General features: G+C 43.8%; 2 protein-coding genes across 9 annotated transcripts in view; both read left to right on the forward strand.

Annotated features, from left to right (window-relative positions):
- The window catches only part of ass1 (argininosuccinate synthase 1), a 48,584-nt gene extending 45,519 nt beyond the window's left edge, over nt 1-3,065 (forward strand). Inside the window, exons 14-15 of the mRNA XM_048259927.1 lie at nt 1,326-1,391; nt 2,719-3,065. Of these exons, the coding sequence (XP_048115884.1) occupies nt 1,326-1,391; nt 2,719-2,767 (115 nt within the window). The 3' untranslated portion in view covers nt 2,768-3,065. The remainder of the gene's footprint in view (nt 1-1,325; nt 1,392-2,718) is intronic.
- A 12,869-nt stretch (nt 3,066-15,934) lies between these two features.
- fubp3 (far upstream element (FUSE) binding protein 3) overlaps nt 15,935-22,630 on the forward strand; it is a 33,183-nt gene continuing 26,487 nt past the window's right edge. For 4 of the 8 annotated variants that reach the window (XM_048258900.1, XM_048258901.1, XM_048258903.1 and 1 more), the window contains exons 1-2: nt 15,936-16,122; nt 20,662-20,773. In XM_048258900.1, coding sequence (XP_048114857.1) covers nt 16,024-16,122; nt 20,662-20,773 — 211 coding nt within the window. In that variant the 5' untranslated portion in view covers nt 15,936-16,023. Of the gene's footprint in view, nt 16,123-20,661; nt 20,774-22,630 lie in introns of all 8 variants that reach the window. The other 4 variants (XM_048258898.1, XM_048258902.1, XM_048258899.1 and 1 more) reach the window with 2 other exon arrangements.

A 22,630-nucleotide genomic window follows, 5' to 3' on the forward strand; every position in this document is an offset into this window, starting at 1 on the left:
TTGATAAATTAACCTTACATTTTTCAGTAGCCATAGGTGTGTAGATTTGAACCAAATCTGGTTTGGTTCTTACCGGGGCTTTTACTGCCTGAAACATCCGATTTTGTTTACTACGCTCGGAGTTTAGTGCTGGGCTGGTGGGTGCCTATTTCCATCTGTCAAATCTTTTGGAAGCCTAAATTATTATGAATAAATGCAAAGCCTACTTATCATATTTTGCACGATTTATGTCAGTTGGGGAATTCAGGGTATGAGAAAATATATATATATATATATATATATATATATTAATACTGTAAGACACTTTTTAATCTGGACCGATATTAACTTCTATGATAGTTGTGTTGCGTTCAGTCCAATATGGCGGAGCTGCAGCTCCGTTATGGGTGCGTTTGTTGCAATGGAACATTCTACTGAGTTTCGCCTCTTGTTACTTCTATACTCTTTGCACACACTCCTCATGCTTGCTTCCACGCTGTGTGGGCTCCGTAAACAGTGTCATCAGCACAGTGGAAGTCCTCCCTATCGATCCTCCAGAGGGTGGAGAGAAGGGGGAGAAATGTCACAGCACCACGTCAGCTCTGCAGCACTACACTCACTGTGCTGTCGCTCCGCTAGCACATCAGCAGGGAAGCTTACCTCTCCAAAACACCACGACGACCGCTCTAAACTCCCAGCTCTCTCCCATGGCCGCGTCTGAGCTATCACACGCCCAGTAGCCCCTTCTGACTCCCAGCTGAAAGAGGCTGCTCTTACGGGGCCGCAAAAACAGTGAATGTCCTGAAATAACACGCGCACACAGCGGTCGCAGGGAGCGGATACAAACTGTTGTAATCACATTATTGTGATTCTCAGCAGAGCCAGTCAAAAAAGGAGGTGGGAGGAAGGCAGTGTAGTGGCTCCCACACACTGGCACACAGCGTTATGAAATGGCAGCCGTGGAGAGAGACTGTGTGCCGGTCTAACATAATGGACTTTCAGCTGCAACTGTACACAATTCAGTAACATCAGAAGTGAGGCAGCGATTGTGTTGTGGGAAATCATTAAACTGATATAAATGGGTTTCTTCAAATTTGCATTATGCATGTTTGTTTCAAAACAATGAAACATTTAGTTGCAGAAGTGTTGTCTTAGTTTGTCCTCTGTATCCACGACTACCATACAGTGGTATTTAGTCAATTGATGCGTCAAGTGTAATTTTCCTTTCTCTCTCTCTCTCTCCCTCCCTCCCTCTCTTTCTGTAAATGTCATTCTTTCTCTCTCTCTCTCTCTCTCTCTCTCTCTCTCTCTCTCTCTCTCTCTCTCTCTCTCTCTCTATCCCTTAGCATGGATGTGCAAGGTGACTATGATCCCTGCGACGCCTCTGGGTTCATTAAGATCAATGCTGTCAGGTAAGTCGTCCCTTTGCTCCCCAGTCGCCATCTTAGCCACCACCCCTAAAAAAAAGGTTACCGTCTCCTCTTCCTTCCTCTGAAGTTTTTACTGCCACTCAATTAGCCATGAATGACCAACAGTTAAGCCACTGCTTCATCACATGCCGTATTTATCCACAATTGTGGGCTTTGGGACTAATGGGAAGTAATTGGCCAGAAGTAATCAGCATTTACCCCCCTGTTGAAATCATTAACTGTGTCTTTGGTTCACCTCTTACTGTTTTAAAAAATATGGAAATGCTGCCTGCGAAGACTTGTATTTAGCTGCTTTCAGACCTAGGTGTAAGTCTGCATGTTCTGCGTATGCCAAGTGGTTGGGCCGTATATCTGAACAACATAGCCGGTCATTTGGAACTCCGAACTTAAGCGGCTCTTAAACTACTCCCCTCCTAGTATTTCTGACAGACATTATGTAAATGAGCTCGTGTCTGAACGAAGCAAAGAACATGTGGAGATTCTGTTCATGTGTTTGTTCAACCACGTTCAACCTGTTCAACCACGCAGAGTTTCTGTACATCTGTGCGTCTGTGTCCTTCACACATAATGTCCGCATGTTAGCATCATATCTGAATCACTCGAAGGGTCGGACCTCCGAGCCGCATATACTGCGGGGAACGTGTCTGAAAGCAGCTATAGTTTGGTTTTGAGGGAGATAGGTGGAACATGTGCAGTGTTTTTTTTTTTTTTTTTTTTTGTCCCTTGGCTAGGGCCTGTATGCCTCTTAACCCCATGCCTCTATTTGTTATTCTCAGTATCTGACATTTGCATAATGTTCGTGTGCAAGTTTCACTGACCCTTTACCCCGTTCTTTTTGCCTGCCTTGCACCTTAGTTCAGTAAAATGTTTGATTTTCATGGTAGTGTGCATTCAGCGTTTCCTTTTTACATTGACATTTATTCATTCGGCACACACTTTTATCCAAATCAACTTACACATTGAACCATCCTCTGCGAGGCTAACCCTTTGGGACAGCCGTAGCTTGAGCCGTGTAACCGGAGTGTTGCCGGTTTGAACCCCGACCAGTAGGAACGGCTGAAGTGCCCTTGAGCAAGGCACCTAACCCCTCACTGCTGTAGCAAGCAGCTCACTGCGTCGGGATTAGTGTGTGCTTCACCTCACTATGTGTTCACTGTATGCTGAGTGTGTTTCACTAATTCACGGAAAGGGATAAATGCAGAAACCAAATTTCCCTCGCGGGATCAAAAGAGTAAATATGCAGTACTTATACTTATATATTTAAGTGTAATAATGCCACATCCTTCATTTCACACTTCTGTCTTCACAGGCTCCGGGAGCACCATCGTTTGCAGGGTGACATGGCCTCAAAGAAGTGAGGCCGGCTCAGAATCAGTCCTCCTTTCTTAATCCCAAACAACACCTCACATGTGCCTAGTAGATGGAAAGGGACAGTTCTGCCAAACTAATTCTGCCAATCAGTTGCTGAATGCTAGCGTGGTCAAAACCCCACAGCATGGCATTGGTAGGTTGAATGGTTTGGTTGAATTCCCGCCAAGTGTCCTGTTCTTCTAGTCAGCTTTGTGTCGGTTGTAGTGCTAGTGTTGTAATTGGATCTCTACAAATGAATTAGAAGAGATGTTTTGTTTGTTCAATTAAATAAGTCGACCATTTGAAGGGTTGTATGTGTCATGTTTTTATTACAATGAGAAAAAAAATGTTTGCAGAACCTTCTTCACGATAAGTGAATGGACTACTTGCTGAATTATATGAAAGACTAGCACAACACCCGTTGCCAATGACAGCGGCCATTATTTGTTGCAGCGGTCAGTGGGATGGCCAGTTCAATTCTGAGAATTCAGAGGAGCCTTATAATAAAACTCTGACCAATCTAACCATTAATGTCAGCAGGCTGGTGGAAAGAGTGCAACTGACCTCGGCTCCCTCAAACTCTCCAAACGACCAAGTTTCTCTCAAAGCATCTATGCTGCCTGATCCTATCAGTGCTTTACTAAACTAGAACATCAAATTCAGTCCAGGGAGAGACCCAGAAGTGATGTCCCCCTGGCCTATCCCAAACCACCCTATGGTAGCCCCCTGCTGAGTGAGGTGACCAGTGGGGGGAGCATGCAGGCCCCTTTTTGTGTCGGACCAGGACCCCCTGCTGCTGTTCAATTACACCACAGGCGTCCAGATCTGCCCGTTCATTTGCTGAACCATCCCCTACCATTTACACACTCTCTCTCTCTCTGGTGCACACACATATACATGTGTAGCCTCCTTCACACCTAATCACGCCGGTCCAATTTGCTTGCAACAGAAAAGCCCCCTTTGGGATTGATCACTGAAGCCGAAGGAAAAGGAAAAGAACAAGAGTGCCCAGTCCTTTAGCCGTCTGATCGCCACACAAATGAAAAAGAGCATATTTCGGGGGTCTTTTTGTTCTCCAGGTTTCCTAGAAGGATCTGGGCAATCAGTGGTGGGATGATGTTGTGCAAAGTGGATGGGATGGGGGGTTGGGGTGGGTCTGTTAATGTGTGTGTGCAGGGGGTAAAGATGGGTTTTCCCAGAGGACATAAGATCGTAAGAAAAAGAGATGGAAAAAAAGGAGAGCACCTGTCCACCCTAGTGGCCCCAGCCTCTCGGGTTCCTCAGAGGGCACCCTGAAGTAGCCTCAGCGAGCGAGACAGGAGGGGAGGTGCGCTCACCTGTCAGTTGAGCCAGGTATGAGAGCGGCGACACTTGACCAAGGAAATTAATCATCCCTGACCTCCCATCAATTATCCCTCATTTGCCACGCACTCCGCCCCCCCATCCCCCCCCCGTTCCCATTCTCTGGGGGGCAGCCATTGCTGCTAAACACAGACACACAAAGGAAGGCTGCAGGAAGTCAGGAGTTGACACCGCAATGGAGGCCTAATGGCGACTGCTGCCGTCTCCTCCAATGCTTGTGTCTCTACCCGTCCCGTCATGATCACCCGTTGGCAGACAATGGCCGCCATTGTTTGGATCCTCCAGTCTGAGACTCGATAGGAGTTTCACTGATGGCCGACTCCATTCTCCTGTCGCCTGGAGCTTTTTCAGCAGGTACGATATGTGCCTACCAAAGCAAGTTGGAAGGATTGTGCTAATTCGTGCCAAACTATTACAGGTGCTCCTTTCTAAAAAGGTACATCTTAGTCCTCCTCAGCCAAGTCCACCGTCATTTTCTCAAGATGTTGGGGTGGTCTTGAAGATTCCAGTTGTGTACTGAACATATTTAACCACTGAAGTCTTTCGTTGTGTCTGTCTGAGGTATTCATCGGATACAGGCATGTGACATTGTATACATTGCTATCTTGCAAATCTTGCCTAACAGCTTAACCGTGTGTGTGCATATTACTTAAAACTTGGCGCTGTTGCAAAGGAAAAGAATAACACTTAAAACAGAGTATAATTCTGCGGTCTCTCTTTCTCTTTTTATCTTTACTAACCTGTCTCTCTTTGCTTCCGTGGTTCACTGACCTTTATCCTAAACATCAGACGGCACAAAGGAACAGGAACAATGACCACAGGAGGTCAATTACCATCAATTAGGGTAACCCAAGACCCCGGATCTGCACGGAGCTCCCGCAGTGTGGGAGCCTGTCACAGCCCTCGTCTCGTCCCAGCGTCCTTAACAAAGCAGTGCTGGTGTATTCCATTTAAGTGGGTTACTGTTTTTTATGTGGCATGTCCGCCCTCCAGAATTCTCCTTTATCTGTGGCTCTGGAATATTCTGTTTCAGAGTATGTCCCTCTGTTGTGTCCATCTGCTGTGGGAATGGATGGATAGGAGGCTGAGATGAGTTGCACGTCACGCTTGCATGTTAGAGATTTTTTTTCGTTCTTTTTGTCAGTCTTTGGTGAAGGGCATTTCGCAGGAGACGGCAGATGTATCGCTTATATAGTCAGTGTTGTTGTTGACATGTTTGACATTACAGTTTTTGTCACACAAGTAGGCAAAGTGGTTTTACTAATTGTGTGCATTTTATGAGGTTTCTGTCCGAAGGTGTTTGAAGTTGCTCGTGAGGTTCTTCTTCAAGTTTTCAGTTCCTGCTTTCTCATGTTCCATACATGCCAAGTGGCTTTGATTGGTCTCCTGCGATGACGTCATGCACCCTTGAGGAAAGTTGCTGTATGGCATATCCAGATCTAAGGAGAGTGAAAGGGAACCTCAGATAAAAGCAATGCAAAGCAAATTGCCCCCCTCCCTCCCTTTTGCTTCCATCAAAACATGAAGAAATCTTTGTTCAGCTTGAAAATGGATATTTGGGAACGGGAATGCAACTGTCTGGTAAATGAACAGAAATGAACTTGAATGAGATGGAGTTTTATGGATAACTTCCTTCAGTAAAGCTTTGTTTTTCCAAGCCTGGTGATTTGAGTGGATCTGTGTAGCTGAGGAGTCCTTTTAGCATAGAGACAAATTATCATATCTATTTGACCCATGAATACAATATTTACTGGACGCAGATTTATGAATAGATGTGCCAAACACGCCATATATACAGATTCTTCATGTACATTGAATAGCTTAGTCAGGCAATGCAGCCTGTAACACTGTATCCATTATAAAGGTTATCTACAGACAAATTTTTTAAAAACAAACTTTGTAGTCCACAAATCTATGGCAACATTAAAAAGCTCTTAAGTTAGTACTTCTGGATCTGAGCCTCTTGAAGTCCAATTCCCTTTGAAGTACAGAGCAGGGCAAACTAAACCTGAAAAAGGCCATTGTTAAAAAGAAAGGCTGCCTGTTGGTCTGGCATTCTGTCCGGCCTGCCACGCAGCGGCTTGCCATCTGGCCAAGGAAAGGGTTAACAGGCCCTGGAGGTTTGAAGCCAGCGCTAATGGCCCTGGAAAAGACGATGAGGTCATGTTCACACCGCCCTGTGCTTCAGCGGGATTTACAGTTTGGGCAGGGATGCTGCGCAGAGTGTGTGTGGCATGTGCTGAATTATGTAAGCACTCACACACATACACACAAGCACAGGAAAAGAATAGGCCCTGTTCACGGGCAATAGTAAAACACTACTTTGTGTTTTTCTTTGTCACCTAAAATACCTGGTGATGGTTTTAAGATTCAGTGAGTAAACCTGTTTATCTTGAACAGATTCCCAGATGGTAAACATTTGGATGAGTAAAACATTATTGTGTACATTTGTTGTTGAGGGTTGGACTGATCATTAGAGAGAAATGAACATAATCAATTATAATATGAATACATACAAAAGTCTAAGTGGTGGTCAAGCTCCAGATTAACGGTTCGGACCATTTCACCCAAAAAGATAAATCAGTCCAGAATCTGAAAAGTTGATTCGGAGCCAAAATAGTTGTTTTTTTCCCTGTGAACCGATGTGGGTGTGTCATTCGACAGGTTAGTTAGGCACCCTACACCCTTCATTGATGACGCATCATAGGTTACGTTCAAAACGGGTGGAAATGCAGGCTGATTCACTAATGCCAAGGTTCAAAGAATTTTAAACGGAACCGGTTCAAAAACCAGTTATGGTGGTTGAAAAAGCCCTGTCTGAATCAACAATATTATTTCAAATGAAGCAAGCAAACAACAAAAATGTTTGTTCAAACAATATTGTAAGTCTACCCAAAGAGCGTGCAATTCATTTGTCCTCTTAGTTGTCAGCTTCCGTGCCCGCACTGTCACATGACCACAAAGAGGTCTGCCTGTCTGCGCCCTGTAGGAGCGAGCTCACGCAGCACTCTCTTGGATCTATAGCCAGATGGGGGGCCATTAAAGCCAAAGCCCCAGCCTTTGTTTTCCATGGCACAAGTGATAAAATATTGATGGAAAAATAGAAATATTTTGCCTCATGCTTAATGTAGCCCATCTGAGAGGGGTTAATGAGTGCTTTGGACCCTCCGGTCTCAAGTTTCACTGCATGGTCTCTACGCTAACCTGTGCTTCGACACAGTCAATGGACTTTGGAGTTGTGTCCCTGTGGGTCATGTTAAATCGATAACTCTTTGCAGCATTGGGTAGTACTGGTGACCAAACACTGGTAGGGAACAGTTCCTGAAGGCATTATATCTTGTGAAGTCTAACATCTGCTCTATGCTATCAGCTTTCATTTTCTTGTCACTTGTGGCATGCTTTACACTTCCTGGTGATCAACCTGGAAATACTATACTTGAGAATACTACTATACTAAGAATGTGAAAATAATCCATATGAATATTAGTAGCATACCTAATCCACCTTATGATAATGTTTTAGTTCCCTGCAATGTTTGTCTCACAATTTCAGTTCCTTTAGGTCCAATTATTCAGTCTCTCACACACATAAATATCTGAAGCAGGCAGGCACTCAATAATAACACTCTCACTCTCATTCTCACTCCCACTCTCACTCCTCTGTCTTTCTCTCTATCTCTCTCTCTCTTTATCTCTCTTGTACTCATAACCAGCTGCAGGATGCTGCCAAAACAAGCCCTAAGCCCAATGAATGGGAGTCTCGTTGCCCCCTGGGTGACAGTAATGCAGCATGTTTACCTCAATCAATAGCTTCATTTTCCTCCACGTGATGGCAATGTGCTTTGCTGTTCACACCCCCGTACCCCCACACAGACAGACACACTCGCCACTTCATCCACCCCCCCAACACACACACACACACACACACACACAGATACGCACACATCTCCCCTCCCGGGGCCGGTTGCTTTGTTTGCTAGCTCGTTATGTCTTTCGATTGGTTGCTGTTATGAGAGGTAAAAGTCAAAGGGCGAAACCCCTGCTGATCCTGAGGGGCTAAGACCCCTTCACCCTCTTAAGAACGTCCCTGGATACCCACCTTCCGCACACACTCCCACAGCCCAACTCGCCTTTTAATGGCCCCTCCGACTCTGTCAAAAGCACCGTCCGTTTTTATGAGATTTGTTTAATGCAGCTCTGGAGCAATTGTTTGCGTTGTTACGCGGCTAGTTAAATGGAGATGGATATGGGAGTCTTGGCCTGTGGTTCCACACTGAGGATTCTAGGTTTCTTGGGAGTTCATAAAAAGAGGGCCTATGGAATGCGCCATCACAGGCGATGAGATCATGCCGCGTGGCGTACTATCTGTTCAGCACTGATACACTTGTGAAATTATTGTCCCAAGTGTTGTATGCTTCTTTTTACAAAAATGTGTCAATACACGTGTATCCGCTGACAGTGACCATCTGGGCCCAAACAGAGACAGATCGGCCTCAGCCTCTCCAACACGGACACACAGTGAAGACTACTGCTGATTAGCCACTAGAGGGGGTGAGCTGGCATCACAAGGGTGAGATGTGTCACTGTTACTCCTCTGTAATTGCATGCTGCTACTGAGTGGAGAGTGTGAAATAAAATATATTGAATGTTAAATCATTTACAGTCAAGATGCATATTTTACATAGGTATGGGAATAGGTAATTGTGTGAGTATTTCTGAGTTGTACATTGTTAAGTATAGCTTGTGCACTGCACTAACAAATGCACTGCAGTATTTTACGACTGCATCATGCATCCATAAACTAACACATCCATTGTAATTGTCTCACTTAAATGTGTTTTTTTTCTTGCAGGGTTTAATTGAGCTATTGTAAATGCCACATGTTTTCACTTCTGTAAACCTATAGTGATACAACCTGCACAGCCTTTGAGGACTTCTGAGATGGAGAAAAAATTGCAAGTATTTAAACCTATAATTTACCTATAATTGACAGTCATTGTGAAACAGAGGCACCATCATTTTGTGGTTATAATATCAGAATGAGATGTGTACATCTGGCAAGGGGACAGTGATTTTAAAAAAGGCGTTGTCTTAAAAATCCATCACATATCAATATCCATTGCATGCTTTCATTACTGCTATCGTGAGGGACAAACAGTCACTCTCACTTCTGTCTGCCCCTGGGGTCCTGTTTATATTTCCTACAACATTGTGTTTTTATGTATAATTTGAACACTTCATGAAAGGTAGGACATCACTTATACAGAATTCAAGATTTTATAGATTCACAGACTTGTGGCATAATCTGGACAGAAGGCGGAAGATTTGTCTTCGAGAAGGGCACCGCACCATGAAAAAAAAAAAACACACTTATTGTGTTAGTGCATGGTGAGGGGATCTGGCAAACAAGCCCATTTAGCCATTATTTCCCCACAGTCCCCAGCAAGCGCACAATGAGGCGAATAGGCTTGACGGCGGAGGACTTGAGAGAAAGGAAGAATGGGGCAGGAGGGAGGGGAGGGTGAGGTAGGAAGAAGGAGGAGAAGAGAAGACAAGATGGTGGTGGGTTGGGGGGGGGGGTATAGTGATGACCAAGGAGGGGGTCACTGTGTCCCAGCAGAGAGAGGGAGAGGGAAATAGTGGAAAACATCTGTAATTTTCACCGCAGGAACCTGGCATAATTGCGTCATTTAAAAATCCAGATACAACGCTGATTCAAGGCAAAGTGGTCGGGGTGCGACGTGGAGGCGGCTGTGTGGGGCGGCTGGGGGAGTGGTGGGAAGCATTACACTGACTGAAAGAGAGAGAAGAAAGAAAGCCAGTGAGAACACAAAGAGATAAAAGAGTGTGTTTGTGATGATAGGACAAGTAAAAAAAAAAAAAGACCATTCACCTGCCGCTTTTCTCTTTTTTTTTCTTTTTATTTCAAGCTGGAAGTAACCTGTCAAGGGTCTGGGCTTTTCTTTAGAGGACTCCCCAGGCTACGATAATGCCTCCCTATTATGTCTGTCGCAGAATTGTCATATTTACTTGTAGGGGTTTTTCTCGATATCCCCACTGCGCTTTTTAGCTCCATTTAAGTTTCTCTCAATTTATAATTGGTTCCTCTTTGTCACTGGTGAGAAAAGCGCTCTAACCAAACACTTCATTAAATTGCTATCATCCCCTCTTAGAGTGTGAGTCATTGTGCAGGAAAAGATTTGTCTTCTGGCGGCAGACTAAGTTAGATGAACAAGAACAATTTTATGCAACGAATCTACTGTAAATTTCTATGAAGTCATATTGTATACAATACTCTGCATGTGCTTAGCTTTTGTTTGGGATGATTTTTTTAATAGACTTATCTTCAGCCAAATCATAATTTGTTATCCACAGAACTTGTACACTAAGGTGTACAAATATTCTATCTGTATCAGTGGTGAAGAATAGAACTGCACTTTTTGGTAACACTTTAGTTTAGGGAATGCATGGTAGCCTTAATTCAACAATTTCTTATTCATACTAAATGGGCGATTTATTCTTGATCAATTCTTAATAAGCAGCTAGTTGGTCTTGATCTAAGGTTATTGATATATAGTGTAGACCAAAATAGAAACTTTATGGCCCTCTAATACACTGTCTTAATATGTGATTATTCTGTCGCTATAAGAGTCAAGAACCTCTATTTTGATCCATATATGTATCCTTAGATCAAGACCAACTAGTTGCTTATGAAGGGCTTACCTAGAATAAATGACCTACTTTTAAGAATAAGAAACTGTTCCATAAAGACTAAGAAATAGCAATGATGTTAATAAATACACATCTTGCTGAGTAATACATACACACGAGAGTTGGAGCGGTGTCAATATCTCAACAGCAGTAGTGGTGCCAAAAATAGAAATAGAGGTAAACGGGAATAATAAAGGGAGCTTAAGAAGAACAATAGTTAATTTGCCAGCTTTTTTTTTAATGGTTAACACGTGTCCCCTAAACTGAAGTGTCACCCACTTTTTCAATAAAACACATTTTTTGTGTACACATGTATTTGTCAGGAAATTTGGGATGACCCAAAACGCTTGAACTTCCTTCAAAGTGTGTTTTACGGGTGATGAGGTCCCATGTGTGGCACTGAATATCTCATTGTTTGAAATGCATGGTTACCTCATAAAAACCTGCTAATTGATCTATTTATTTATATATAGTGGATAATTATTGGTGCATTAAATACCATAAAGCATAATTGGATTAAACTAAATCTCATGACAAACCCCAGCGTTTTGGCAGGAGTTCAGTATGTTATGTGATGTCTCAGAATGCAAAACTGTAGACATTTGCTCTAAGAGCTGTGGTATTCTTACATTTTTACAATGTTATGTAAATACAGGCATCCAATAAAGTTCCATTGTTCCCTTTCAAGACTGCTGGCTTTTTTTTGTGTTGCACATAGAAGACCAATTATTTACAAAGCACTATGTTACATAATTATATATTAATTCCACATTCACTTTTCTGTCTATGTACATGTCTCCATACTGAATTAATTGTGCAGAATTCAACTTTATTTTACATGTGTGTGTGCGCGCGCATACATGGTTAGGATTGTAGGATCCTACAAGTATTTTTGTAGGAAAGTGTTTGTATATAATATCCTCTAATCCCAGCACTGCTACAACAGCACCTGCTACAACAGCACTTGCTCAAGGGCACTTCAGCCGTTCCTACTGTCGGGGTTCGAACCGGCAACGCTCCAGTTAGAAGTCCGAAGGAGGCTAACCAGTAGACCACGGCCAAGTTTTTGAGATTCAGGGTACAGTACTGTAAAAATAGGGGTACAAGGAGGAGAAAGAACAACAACAAATTGCAAAGAGCAAAGCAAAATAGTAATTTTATCAATTTTGAACTACTATGATTGAACATGTTTTCGTTCATCTAAAAAAATATTAAATTTGTTTTAAAATGACAGTTTTTCTCAATTGCTAAAACACTAAAACCCATTGGCTGAACAAAGTTCTCAGTTGTCTAAACTCATTTAGCCAATTGTTCAGTCTGGTGTCAATACATTAAACCATTTCACATGGTAAAACACAATTTGCAGATCTCACTTTCAGCAAAACTCTAAACACATTCTCATTCTCAAAACACATTCTGCACTGTAATGCACATGTCATCCATACTGGTAAACACAAGTGGCAATAATTAAATACAAATAGAGCAGACATGTCATTGATTAAACACAACCACTCAAAATTGATTTCACTTGTTTCAAATGATGTGACACAACCAATATAAGCCAGTTCAGAGAGCAAACAGGTTGTTGAAGGTGGGAATGAGAAAGTCTGAGAATGGATCGAAGAAACTATGTGCGAGGACGAGTGCGTATGCGAGGTGGGGGACGAGGAGGAACATGAAAAAGCACAGTAGTAATCAATTTTGAGCTACTATGATAGAACATGTTTTTGTTCATCAAAAGACAATGACCGAATATGAAATTTGTTTTGAGATTAAAAATGTACTTCTCCCTGAGAACTATATGTTTTGGACAATGTGTTTTCTATTTTTGGGTGTAAATTGTTTACTGACTGCTTGATAGTGTATATCATTTTGATCACTTTGTTTATGATTTGAGAGCAGTGTTTGGTTTTGAGTACTGTTAAATCTGTTTTGAGGCGAAAGTTTCATGTTGCAAGAGGAGTTAGAGGTTTTGTAAATAGTGCTTGAAGATAAGATTTTGTGTTTAATGTTTCACGAAAATGGAGAAAGGTCTCAGAAATTGTGTTTTAGCACTTGAGAAAAACAGTACTTCTAGAGACAACATGGCCAGTTCCTCCCATCAAAATCTATTTCTATAGAACTGCCATCATTCACACACACTGCCAGGCACCCAACCTTAGAATTTCTGAACAGAAAGACAGAGGACCAAGGGTATCTCTGCATCTCCCCCTGATTACACACACACACACACACACTGTCTTTTTTTCCACACTCACTCTCACTCTCTCTGTCAAACACATACACACTCCATCTTTCTCTCTCTCATACATACAAACTCACGCCTTAAAAACACAGATGGAAGAGGAAATCCTGACACCTGATCAGCTTTGAAAGTTAATCACTCTCAGCGCTATCCAGAATTACGGACTCTCTGTGCCTGCCAACCACCTCATACACGGCGAAACCAATTCTCTCTGTCAGCACCTACTTTCCACACGTTGCGAGAGAAAATCCCCCCGTGCAACTGAGTCTATAATTGCTCCAAACGTCTGATTTCAACTTCAACTGCATCCAAATTTTGACCTCACACCCAACCCTCCAACCCACAGACCAAGCCCGCGCTCTCAACTCTGAATACATTGCCTGCCAGATGGTAGCAATAGCTAAGATCAGACCTCTTGCACTGAATGAGAGATCTTCATTTGGATGTGTCCGTCTGGCAAAGGCTGATGGCAGCCCATGATTTTCCTGACAGATTTTGTGCAGGTGATAAAATGCTCCAGGCTGATGGGCTTATGGAAATTGATACCTTGATGCGTCCATGTGGTCAAATTTAGTTCTCTGTCAATCTTCCTGTCAACTGGGACAGAGAAAGAGATAGGAAAGAGAAAGAGATAGATAGAAAGAGTGGAACAGATGTCATCAAAATAAATCAGGCCTCACGGCTCATTGTAGTTTTGATGGCAATGTTAATTATACAATGCATTTAAAGGAGGAAGATACAATTGTCATACTTTTTTTTATTACATGGAAATAAGTACTGGTACTTTGTGTGGTGGTGATTAGGCCTATACTCTTTTTGCCCTTGATGTAGCTATTCCTTTTACTTTGACATATGCGGTAGTTTCAAGTTACAGGATTTTAATATTAGGTTTGAGCGCAATTCTGGGGCTGTTTTGCATAAACAGGCTGGAAAATTGGTGGCAATTTTGATGCATTTAACTCCGCTTACACTCACTTTCTGCCAGATGTGCAAAGTTAGCTGTTTCCACATGTGGAGTTTTGAGGATATTCCAAATAAATCCATCTATTCTCAACTTACACAACCTCCTCAAACTTTAGCTAGGAGGCCTTCCAGTGTCCTGTGGCCCAAAATACTTGTTAACAAAACAAGTAGGTCAATAAGACAAACAGACAAGAAACCAAACAAACAAGGGATAAAATCAAATATATTTAACACATGTAGTGCTGCTGAACCATTAAAATATTAAAATGCTTGGAAATCAGACTTGCATAAGACATAACACAACTAAGACAGGACAAAAGAAAGAACAGCACAGACAGGGAGGTAAGGAGGATTAGGAGAGAGAGGAGGAGGGGGCTGGGAGCATATTCAAGTTCAAAAGGCAAATAGCCTCAAAAGTAAGGGTAGCCTTCTTCCTGTAGTCCTAGCCAGAGGACAGCGCAGACGCCTGCCAGAGGGCAGCCATTCAAAAACTCTAGGACATGGAGTCTTCCAATATGCAGTTGGCTTTCCTTAGTGTTGCCATGTCGTGCAATGATGTCAGAGACTGAAGAGGGTGGTCACAGAGGTTTCACAATCCTCTGAAAGGCCTTCATGACATGGTATGGGTCTTCAGGACTTTAAGGCTGCTCTTCTTGGGAATGGGAATAATTGTGGAGTGTTTCCATGACTGTGGGACAGTGGCAGAGGATAGAGACCTCTGGAAAATCTGCTGGAAAACTCCTCCAAGCTACTCAGCACAGTATTGTGCACAGTGTGTAACCGCAGATGTGATCTGGAAAAGGGGCTTTCTTGATCTGTGTCCTCCTCAAACATTCCACCATAGTTTTGTTTCAAACCATATTCTGTTTGAATGACAAATGTTTTTGACAGTATAGGCATGATGCTGTTCTTGATTAATAGCCTGTGCCTTAAGAAGAGAGACTGTGCTGTTACAACCTTCGGCCCATTCGTTGTATAATGCTCACATAAAGGCTATAAACAGGCAGCCGTGGCCTACTAGCGCTTCGGACTTGTAACCGGAGGGTTGCCGGTTTGAACCCCGACCAGTAGGCATGGCTGAAGTGCCCTTGAGCAAGGCACCTAACCCCTCACTGCTCCCCGAGTGCCGCTGTTGTTGCAGGCAGCTCACTGCGCCGGGATATGTGTGTGTGCTTCACCTCACTGTGTGTTCACTGTGTGCTGAGTGTGTTTCACTAATTCACGGATTGGGATAAATGCAGAGACCAAATTTCCCTCACGGGATCAAAAGAGTATATATACTTATACTTACTTATACTATAAAGCCTTGTCTCAATTCACAAACATACAATGTATCTTCCCTTTGGTTGATGGCCTCTTTGGTGTTGATGGTGTTTGTATTACATAACTGTGTTTATACACTTGTTTTTAAATGTATTTAGTTCTTTACAGTGGTTTTGAGTATACAATTTTGCAAATGTAAATGACTCTAATGCCAGATTTTAAGATGCCCTGAGCTTTTTGGTGAATTCTGATAGCCAAAAACCACATTTGGGTTGATCTTCGCCTTATTAACTCTATTGCATACATACAGACAGATGATGGTTATTATGTGACACGATATGTATTGCCTATAGTCTATGTGATAAAACATCCAGTAAAAGAGTTGACCTTATAAAATACAAATGTAACTTCCTCTGTTTATTTCTTTTAGTGACCAATAACGGCATGGCCCTTATTTATTTAGTGTGTAGGTCTCCACGGTTCGCCATATTGCATGCTTTGTCTGACACTGCCTTGTCTCTGTGGTTTGTGAAAATCATAGGCAGTAAAAGAAATGCTTCATAAGTTGATTTCAGTCGCTGACGAAATTCTCTCGCGATATTTCAACTCCACGGGTTTCATTTCCTGTTCCGGGGTCGGCGCGTGTTGCCTGATCGTCTTGCTCGCTACTGGGCTAAAGAGTTTTTTTTCGGATGTGTTGCTGAACGCTGCCGTAGTAGGGATGATGATGATGGCGGAGCTGGTGCAGGGACAGGCCTCGGTGGCTCAGCCTGGAATGAAAGCAGACGGCTTCGCCGACGCTTTACACCGGGCCCGACAGGTAATACAATTGACAGAGAGGAATCTTTTTGAAATCGCGTAAGATTAGAGCTAGGCCGTTCAGGGTGGGGGAGGAGTGTACTTTTAAGCAGCGTATCCCCAGCCCCCCTCACCCGCTGAGAACACACTCTTGTGCACATACTAAGCTAGCATAACTGGCTACACAAGGTCCAAGTGTTAAGACTGCATGGCTGTGCGTGCAGATTAAGAGAATGTGGGCCAGAAGACGCCCAACAAACTATCAACAATTAACTCTTAAGCTAATAAGACACAAGTCAAGTTGGGGAAAAGTGTGAAACAACTTTTGGGCTGTAAGACTGTGGGCGACTGGGAGAGATTAAAAAAACAAAACACGAGCAACAAACTGCAACCTGTTGTAACGCCACACAACTTGCAGCTAGCTAGCTAGCTAGGTTAAGATCTTCCTAGCTAGCTGGCTAGCACACTGCTATTGCTGTGGCCTTGTTCCGCAAAGCCTTGTAAACCATCTGACTTTACGCAAACATTGCTCGAAGTTAACTCACAAACAACAGACAAAGCCAAGTTGTTTGTCAAATCACAAACTGGGTTAGGTTGACTACATTGCAACAGTTGCTTGTAATTTATCGAGTAAAGTTTAGTTTTTTTCGCTGAGTTTGTAGTAAGCTAACTAGTGTGCCCCTCGATAGCAAGCATTTTGAAGTCGCTGAACAACTTATAAGGAGCTAATTTAAACCAAGCATACGCAGTTTGCTCGACAGTTATACAATGTTGAAAAAACACCACAACTTCCATATAGCTTGATTGCCTTCGCGGAGAATTAGATTTCCAATATCCACACGTACTACTATAGTTTGGAAAGTATGTCACCAGCTTTAAGAACGACGTTAGATAGCAAGTTAAGCTAGCTAGTTAGCCAGTTAGGTGTGCTGATTACTAGCTGGCTAACTGCTATCGTCCTGGGTCAGTGAGTGGCCTAATTTGCTTTCTACTTTACTTAGGTCAGGCAAAGTAAGTTAATATATTAACGGTAGGTTTTATTAGATAATGCGAAACGTTCGCGCTGATTCTAAACTTGTGAAGTTGGCAAGGCATAGTATTACATCCGAATTGCAATATTTACATTTTATGCTTTAGCACTTGCACTTCGTAATAGTATTACAGCACTTGGCTGCTATTTACTTAGACAAAAATCGCAGGGTAATGTACCCACGTGCCAGATAGCACCACACTGTCATTACGTCATACTGACATCCACGTTGCCGAAATGGGTACTAATTGTCATTATTTTGACACCCTTAGACCTTGTCAATACTCAAGGACCACTGAACACCCTCTGTTTTTTGTCAGTGGTGCTTTACATAGTCAATATGTCTCATGTTATAACCCTAATGTTGTGTCCCATTAAATGTAATTTAGAAGAATTACATTCATTTATTTAATACATGAATTTTGAAAAGAAGGGATTTCCACAGGACCGTTTAAACCTCACTTATATACACAACCCAGTAGTTGCATGATGACGATATTGGGTCTTAATCAAAAGCTCACATGTTGGTATTCCAGTATGCTCTGTTCACAATCCGTGCAAAGTAAGTGCGTTTGTTTATAAAATTACAAAGAGAAATAGGATAGATACAGTATTTATCTTGAGGGAAATGTATGCTAATGCTTAGTCATGAGTAGGTCTAAATGTGTAGACTAGGGTGAGTCTGTTTGACTGATTTGAAATATGTTCACCTAATTTGAACCCCTTCAAAAACATTTTTAGCACTGACACAGTCCCTGGCAAAGCCTAGGTGCGTGTCCTGGTTGGTTAGTGCAAAGAGTGTAGGTCTATACAGTGTAGGTTCAGCTGTCGGCATGGCAATCGGGGGCTTGGTGTTCAGATGAGGCCTTGGCACCCTTGTCGAAAGCCATGCTGGGCCTCTCTCTGCTGCCCACACCTGTCACCTTTACATTGCAAATGATCTCTCTAGCTTACCCCCTTAACCATGAGTTTTGATCATTCTCTTCTCGTGCTGGGGTACTTGTACTTGTGTCTATGGGCAAGAGAGGGAGGGGCTCACAAATTACATTTGCTATCTTGATTAAGAATATAGGCTGGAGAAGAATCTACAGATCTACAGAATCTACTGTTTGACTTTCTCAATATGAGCAAATGGTGGTCTGCCTCCATGAGGCATTAGGACCATTTTGTAACACCCATGCCATTTGTCTCAGAACTATCCATATGTTTTGCCCTGCCTGTGTGTCAGTGTGTGTGCGCATATTGTGTATTAGGGTGCGAGTGTGTCTGTGTGAGCCCTGTGTGTGTGTGTGTGTACTAGGGTATGACTGTGTATGCGTGCGTGCGTGCTTGCGTGCGTGCGTGCTTGCGTGCGTGCGTGCACATGGCCTTGTACTCGCACATGGCACCTGTGGGCGGTTTCAGTTTCGCCCCTCGCTGCTGTCGCACTCAGCTGTCCCTCCCCAGCCAGCTCCCCCGCATGGTTTCCGCGAACCCGCCAGCCGCGAGCGAGAGAGGGCCCCCGGACCAAACCGGTGTCACTCGCGCACGCTCCGCTCCACTCCACTTCTTCTCGCCTTCATCAGCTCCGCGGGAGAGGGAAAAAATAGAACTGGGAGTGTGGCCAGAACGGCAGTCTGCGTTCTCTTCGCTGTTTTACTGCACCCATTGAGATGCCCCTTTTCTTTTTGTCTTCTTCTTCTTTTGGCCAGGTCTGGAGCTTTATGTAAGACATGCGTTAGCCCATGTTTATTTGGGGTAATTATGCGCCGTTGCTGACAATCGGTGCCTTTGTGTGCGCCGGTGCCTGAGCCACAACGCAGATCCGAGCTGCGGCCTTGCGCTGGTGCTTGCACACCTCTGCTGCGGACAAGATTGCGTAATTCCAGGCCGAGGAAATGCTCCATGCTGCTACTCCTTCGTTTTGAAAGTACACAAAGTCCAGAGGGGCCAAGCTTGTCTCTAACCATAACTCTGGGACCAGAATTGCTGTTTTGCCCTTCTTAATTTCCTGGTTGTGGCTGAAGTTTGACACTGGTAAAACAATGGTTTGTTTTGTTTTGCTCAGCCATGGCTAAATTAGTTTGCAAAGAGGTTCAGGAGTGCAGCTACAGTTCCAAATTAGTGACACTGCATGGTGTGGCTCGTGTTGGCACAGAAGCTGTTTTTAAAAGTTGAGCTTGTTTTCTAAAACAGTATTATACAATATTTTCCTTTTGTGGTCATTTTTTTTTAATCTATATTGTCTATAATGATTGTGGGCTGATGTTGATTGACTTAGCTGCAGTGGCCCACTTGCACTTTTTTGTGGAGCTTTAGCCTCGTGCAAACAGCCCAGTGACCCCTCGAGGGCTTCCCCCTGCTGAATCTCCTGCTCAGGAAGCTTCCCTTTTAACACAACTGAAAGTCGACCTCCCCCTGGCCCTTCTCCCTCCAGACAGCAGCAGCAACAAGTGACCTGTTGTCCTGCATCGTGGGGCTTCCACAGACTGTATGTTTACCTCCTCGAGTGGCAACTTGCAGCCTTCGCTGTGTGTGTGTGTGTGTGATTTATCGGCGCGCTTGCATTTCTGGCATTCCTCCCCAGCATTCGTCAGAAAGAGGCTCATGGCTAGAGGGAAGAGGAGGAGTTAGCTACACCAAACCCCTTACTGGGGCCCCCCCACACTTGCCCACCCCCTCCCTTCCCCCTCGTCGCTAACTGTAGTCCAGTTGTGGTGTTCTGCCCTGGCCTCGCTCACTCACTCGCTCTCTCTTCTCCCCCCCACTCCATTTTTCTCAGCTATCTAATTTTTTTCCCTCCCACTGACCGCTCGTCCTCACTTCAGCAGCCCAGAAAGACACAATCGGGCTCAAACAGGGTGAATGAGAATGAGAAGTTATGGAAACCTTAATTGGTTTCCTCTAATGGGAACAGATTGTACATTGTGTGCTAATATTCTTTTTATATATTGTGGACATAATAGCTGAGACACGATAGCGGAGACCACAATGTAGCTCAATTTGCTGCAATGTAGCAATGCACGAAGGAGAGCGACAACTGTCTAACTTAGAAGAATGGGGAGTTAGAGCAAGCGTGCTTCTCTTTTGTGGGGTGTTGCCGTTGACTGGCAGCGCAAACATTTTCTCCGAGAAGCTAATTGGACTGGTGGAAACTGCCTGATGTGTGAACGGAACCCAATTAGCGTCTCCGCGGTTCCGTTTCTCCCATTTTCCTACCACAGCGGGGAGTCATCATTGCTAGACTGACTGTGCTGTTGTCAGAGTAAGCCTTTTTACAGTCGTAAACCAGTCCCATTCGAAATGCCTTTTTTTAGATGAAAAAAAGAGTAAACTTGTCTGGATTTGGGGCATGTTTGTGGACTGCCTTCAGGCACAGAAGTAGCCACCCCAGAGCCGGCTGTCGTCCGCATTTTTGTTCTGGCAGATGTGTTCTAAGCACCTTAATCAATTGCACATGCTAACTCCTCTCTTCCCTCCCCTTCTCTCTCTCTCCCCCTCCCCTTCTCCTCTTCCTCTATGGCCTTCTCTTCCTTCTTTGGCTGTTTTCAGATTGCGGCTAAGATGGGTGGAGACCAGATGCCCCATATGAACAATTCCTCTCCGGTTGTGGACCCCTCACTCTATGGCTACGGAGGCCAGAAGCGCACACTGGATGATGGAGGTGAGCACCCTCATTTGGATTGGTCCTGTCACATGTCACAGTGATAACCAATGGAAACTAAAGGATGGTGTGGGACAATGGAAAACTCCATTTAACCAGTCTGCTAGCTAATGACTTGTCCATCTGTGAAGGGGGGGTGGTTCCAGAAATGCACTATTCTCAAGCTACAGAAGTGGTCATCGTAGTCTCTGCCCTGCTTTATATTCGCAGCCCTGTGTCTGGTCAGTAGGGAAGCTCCGCCCAGCGAACCACTGGTTCATTGGTCTTGACCAAACAGTGGTTCTGTGTGCACTGCTCAAGACGCGGTGGATGGCAAACAGTGTAACATAAAGACTCTACCTCGTGGGTCCCGTCATGTGTAAGGGCTTGACTGCTCCCCTATACCAGCTTTTGAAGTGTCAGGGCAATGTGCGCAGAGGCGCTGCAGCTAACTGTAGGGGTCGGCCGAGAAGACACACGTCCAAAATTGAAAATGCAATTTTCACGATCATGCAAATCAGTTGGTTGCTGAATTGAAGTACAAGTTACTTCAATTTTTTTTTTTTTGCAGAACTTACAAAAAGATTAAATCAGTCACATTTGTGTGTGTTTTGGTATGAAAGGGTTTCCTTGAAGGAGTAGATCATTAGGAAAGTGCCACATATGTTCATTTGGAGCTGGCTTCAGAAGCATTTGGACTTTAGTGAGTTTGGCCTTAAAGTTCAGTAAGCTGTAGTTCAGCGGTGGATTTGTGTTAGGTTTACACAGGTCATCTATGCCCCTGTAGAGGCCCTAAATACACCGCCCAACTGAGTCCATTTTGTTACTCATGCCCTGAAGATCCGGTGGTTGAGTGTTGAAACTGAAACCTGGACTACGGTGGCCCGCTGTTCAGTAGATGCTGAGTGAGTCTTTAGAAGGCAGCACCTCAAGCTCTAAAGCTCTTAGCTGTTTATAATGTAAGAAATAATTAAAGCAATTAAATGAAAGCAGGTAAGACCTCAAATCCCCTGATGATGCAACTCTTGCCACAATCTCTGTTAATGTCTACCTTTGAAAATCAAGGAAAAAGTAAAATGGATAATCATATTTCAGATATATCAATCACCAATGTGTGCAATTTTCTATGTAATTATGATAAACTGGTTTAGTTCAGTTTTGTCAAACTGTGGTGCCAGGTAGCTGAGCTATGGTATAGAAACTAGAGGGCCAAGCCATTAAATGCTACTTCTAGATATTACATTGTGACATGTTAAGTCAGACCATCCAAGGAAAGCGCTCTTTGGCATGGTCCAGCATGCCCTAAGTGGGTCGCTCCTTTTTTGTGAATACAGTAAAGGTCACGTTGGATGGGTAGGGGGTGTGAGGGGGACAGTAAGTGTGTGAGAGAGTCAGGGGTTGTAAAAATGGCCACGCATGCAGAGTGTAGTTTCACTATCTTTGACCTCGGGCTTCAAAGCCAGCATGGAGTACATTTTCACTGTCAGAGTGCAACTCTCTTACACACACACTCACCTTCTGTTGCTCTTGCAACCCCCTTCCAAGTCTCTCTCTCTCTCTCTCTCTCTCTCTCTCTCTCTCTCTCTCTCTCTCTCTCTCTCTCTCTCTCTCTCTCTCTCTCTCTCTCTCTCTCTCTCTCTCTCTCTCTCTGGCCTGGTCAGGTTTCTGAAGGGCCTCTGAATTGAATCACATGCTCTGCTCCCGTGGCCTAGCTGGACGGGCCCAATAGCCGGCGGGCTGGCCAGCTAGTGGATGTTATTTGAGGGGCGGATTACTCTCTCCTCTCTCACAAAGTACATTATCCCTGCCAGGTTGGGCCACAACAGATCACAAGTTACTCAGACCAGGCCAGGTCGTCTGGCCCTGGTCTTCTGACTG

Source organism: Alosa alosa, chromosome 12 (assembly GCF_017589495.1).
Source record: "Alosa alosa isolate M-15738 ecotype Scorff River chromosome 12, AALO_Geno_1.1, whole genome shotgun sequence".
NCBI classification, from domain to species: domain Eukaryota; kingdom Metazoa; phylum Chordata; class Actinopteri; order Clupeiformes; family Clupeidae; genus Alosa; species Alosa alosa.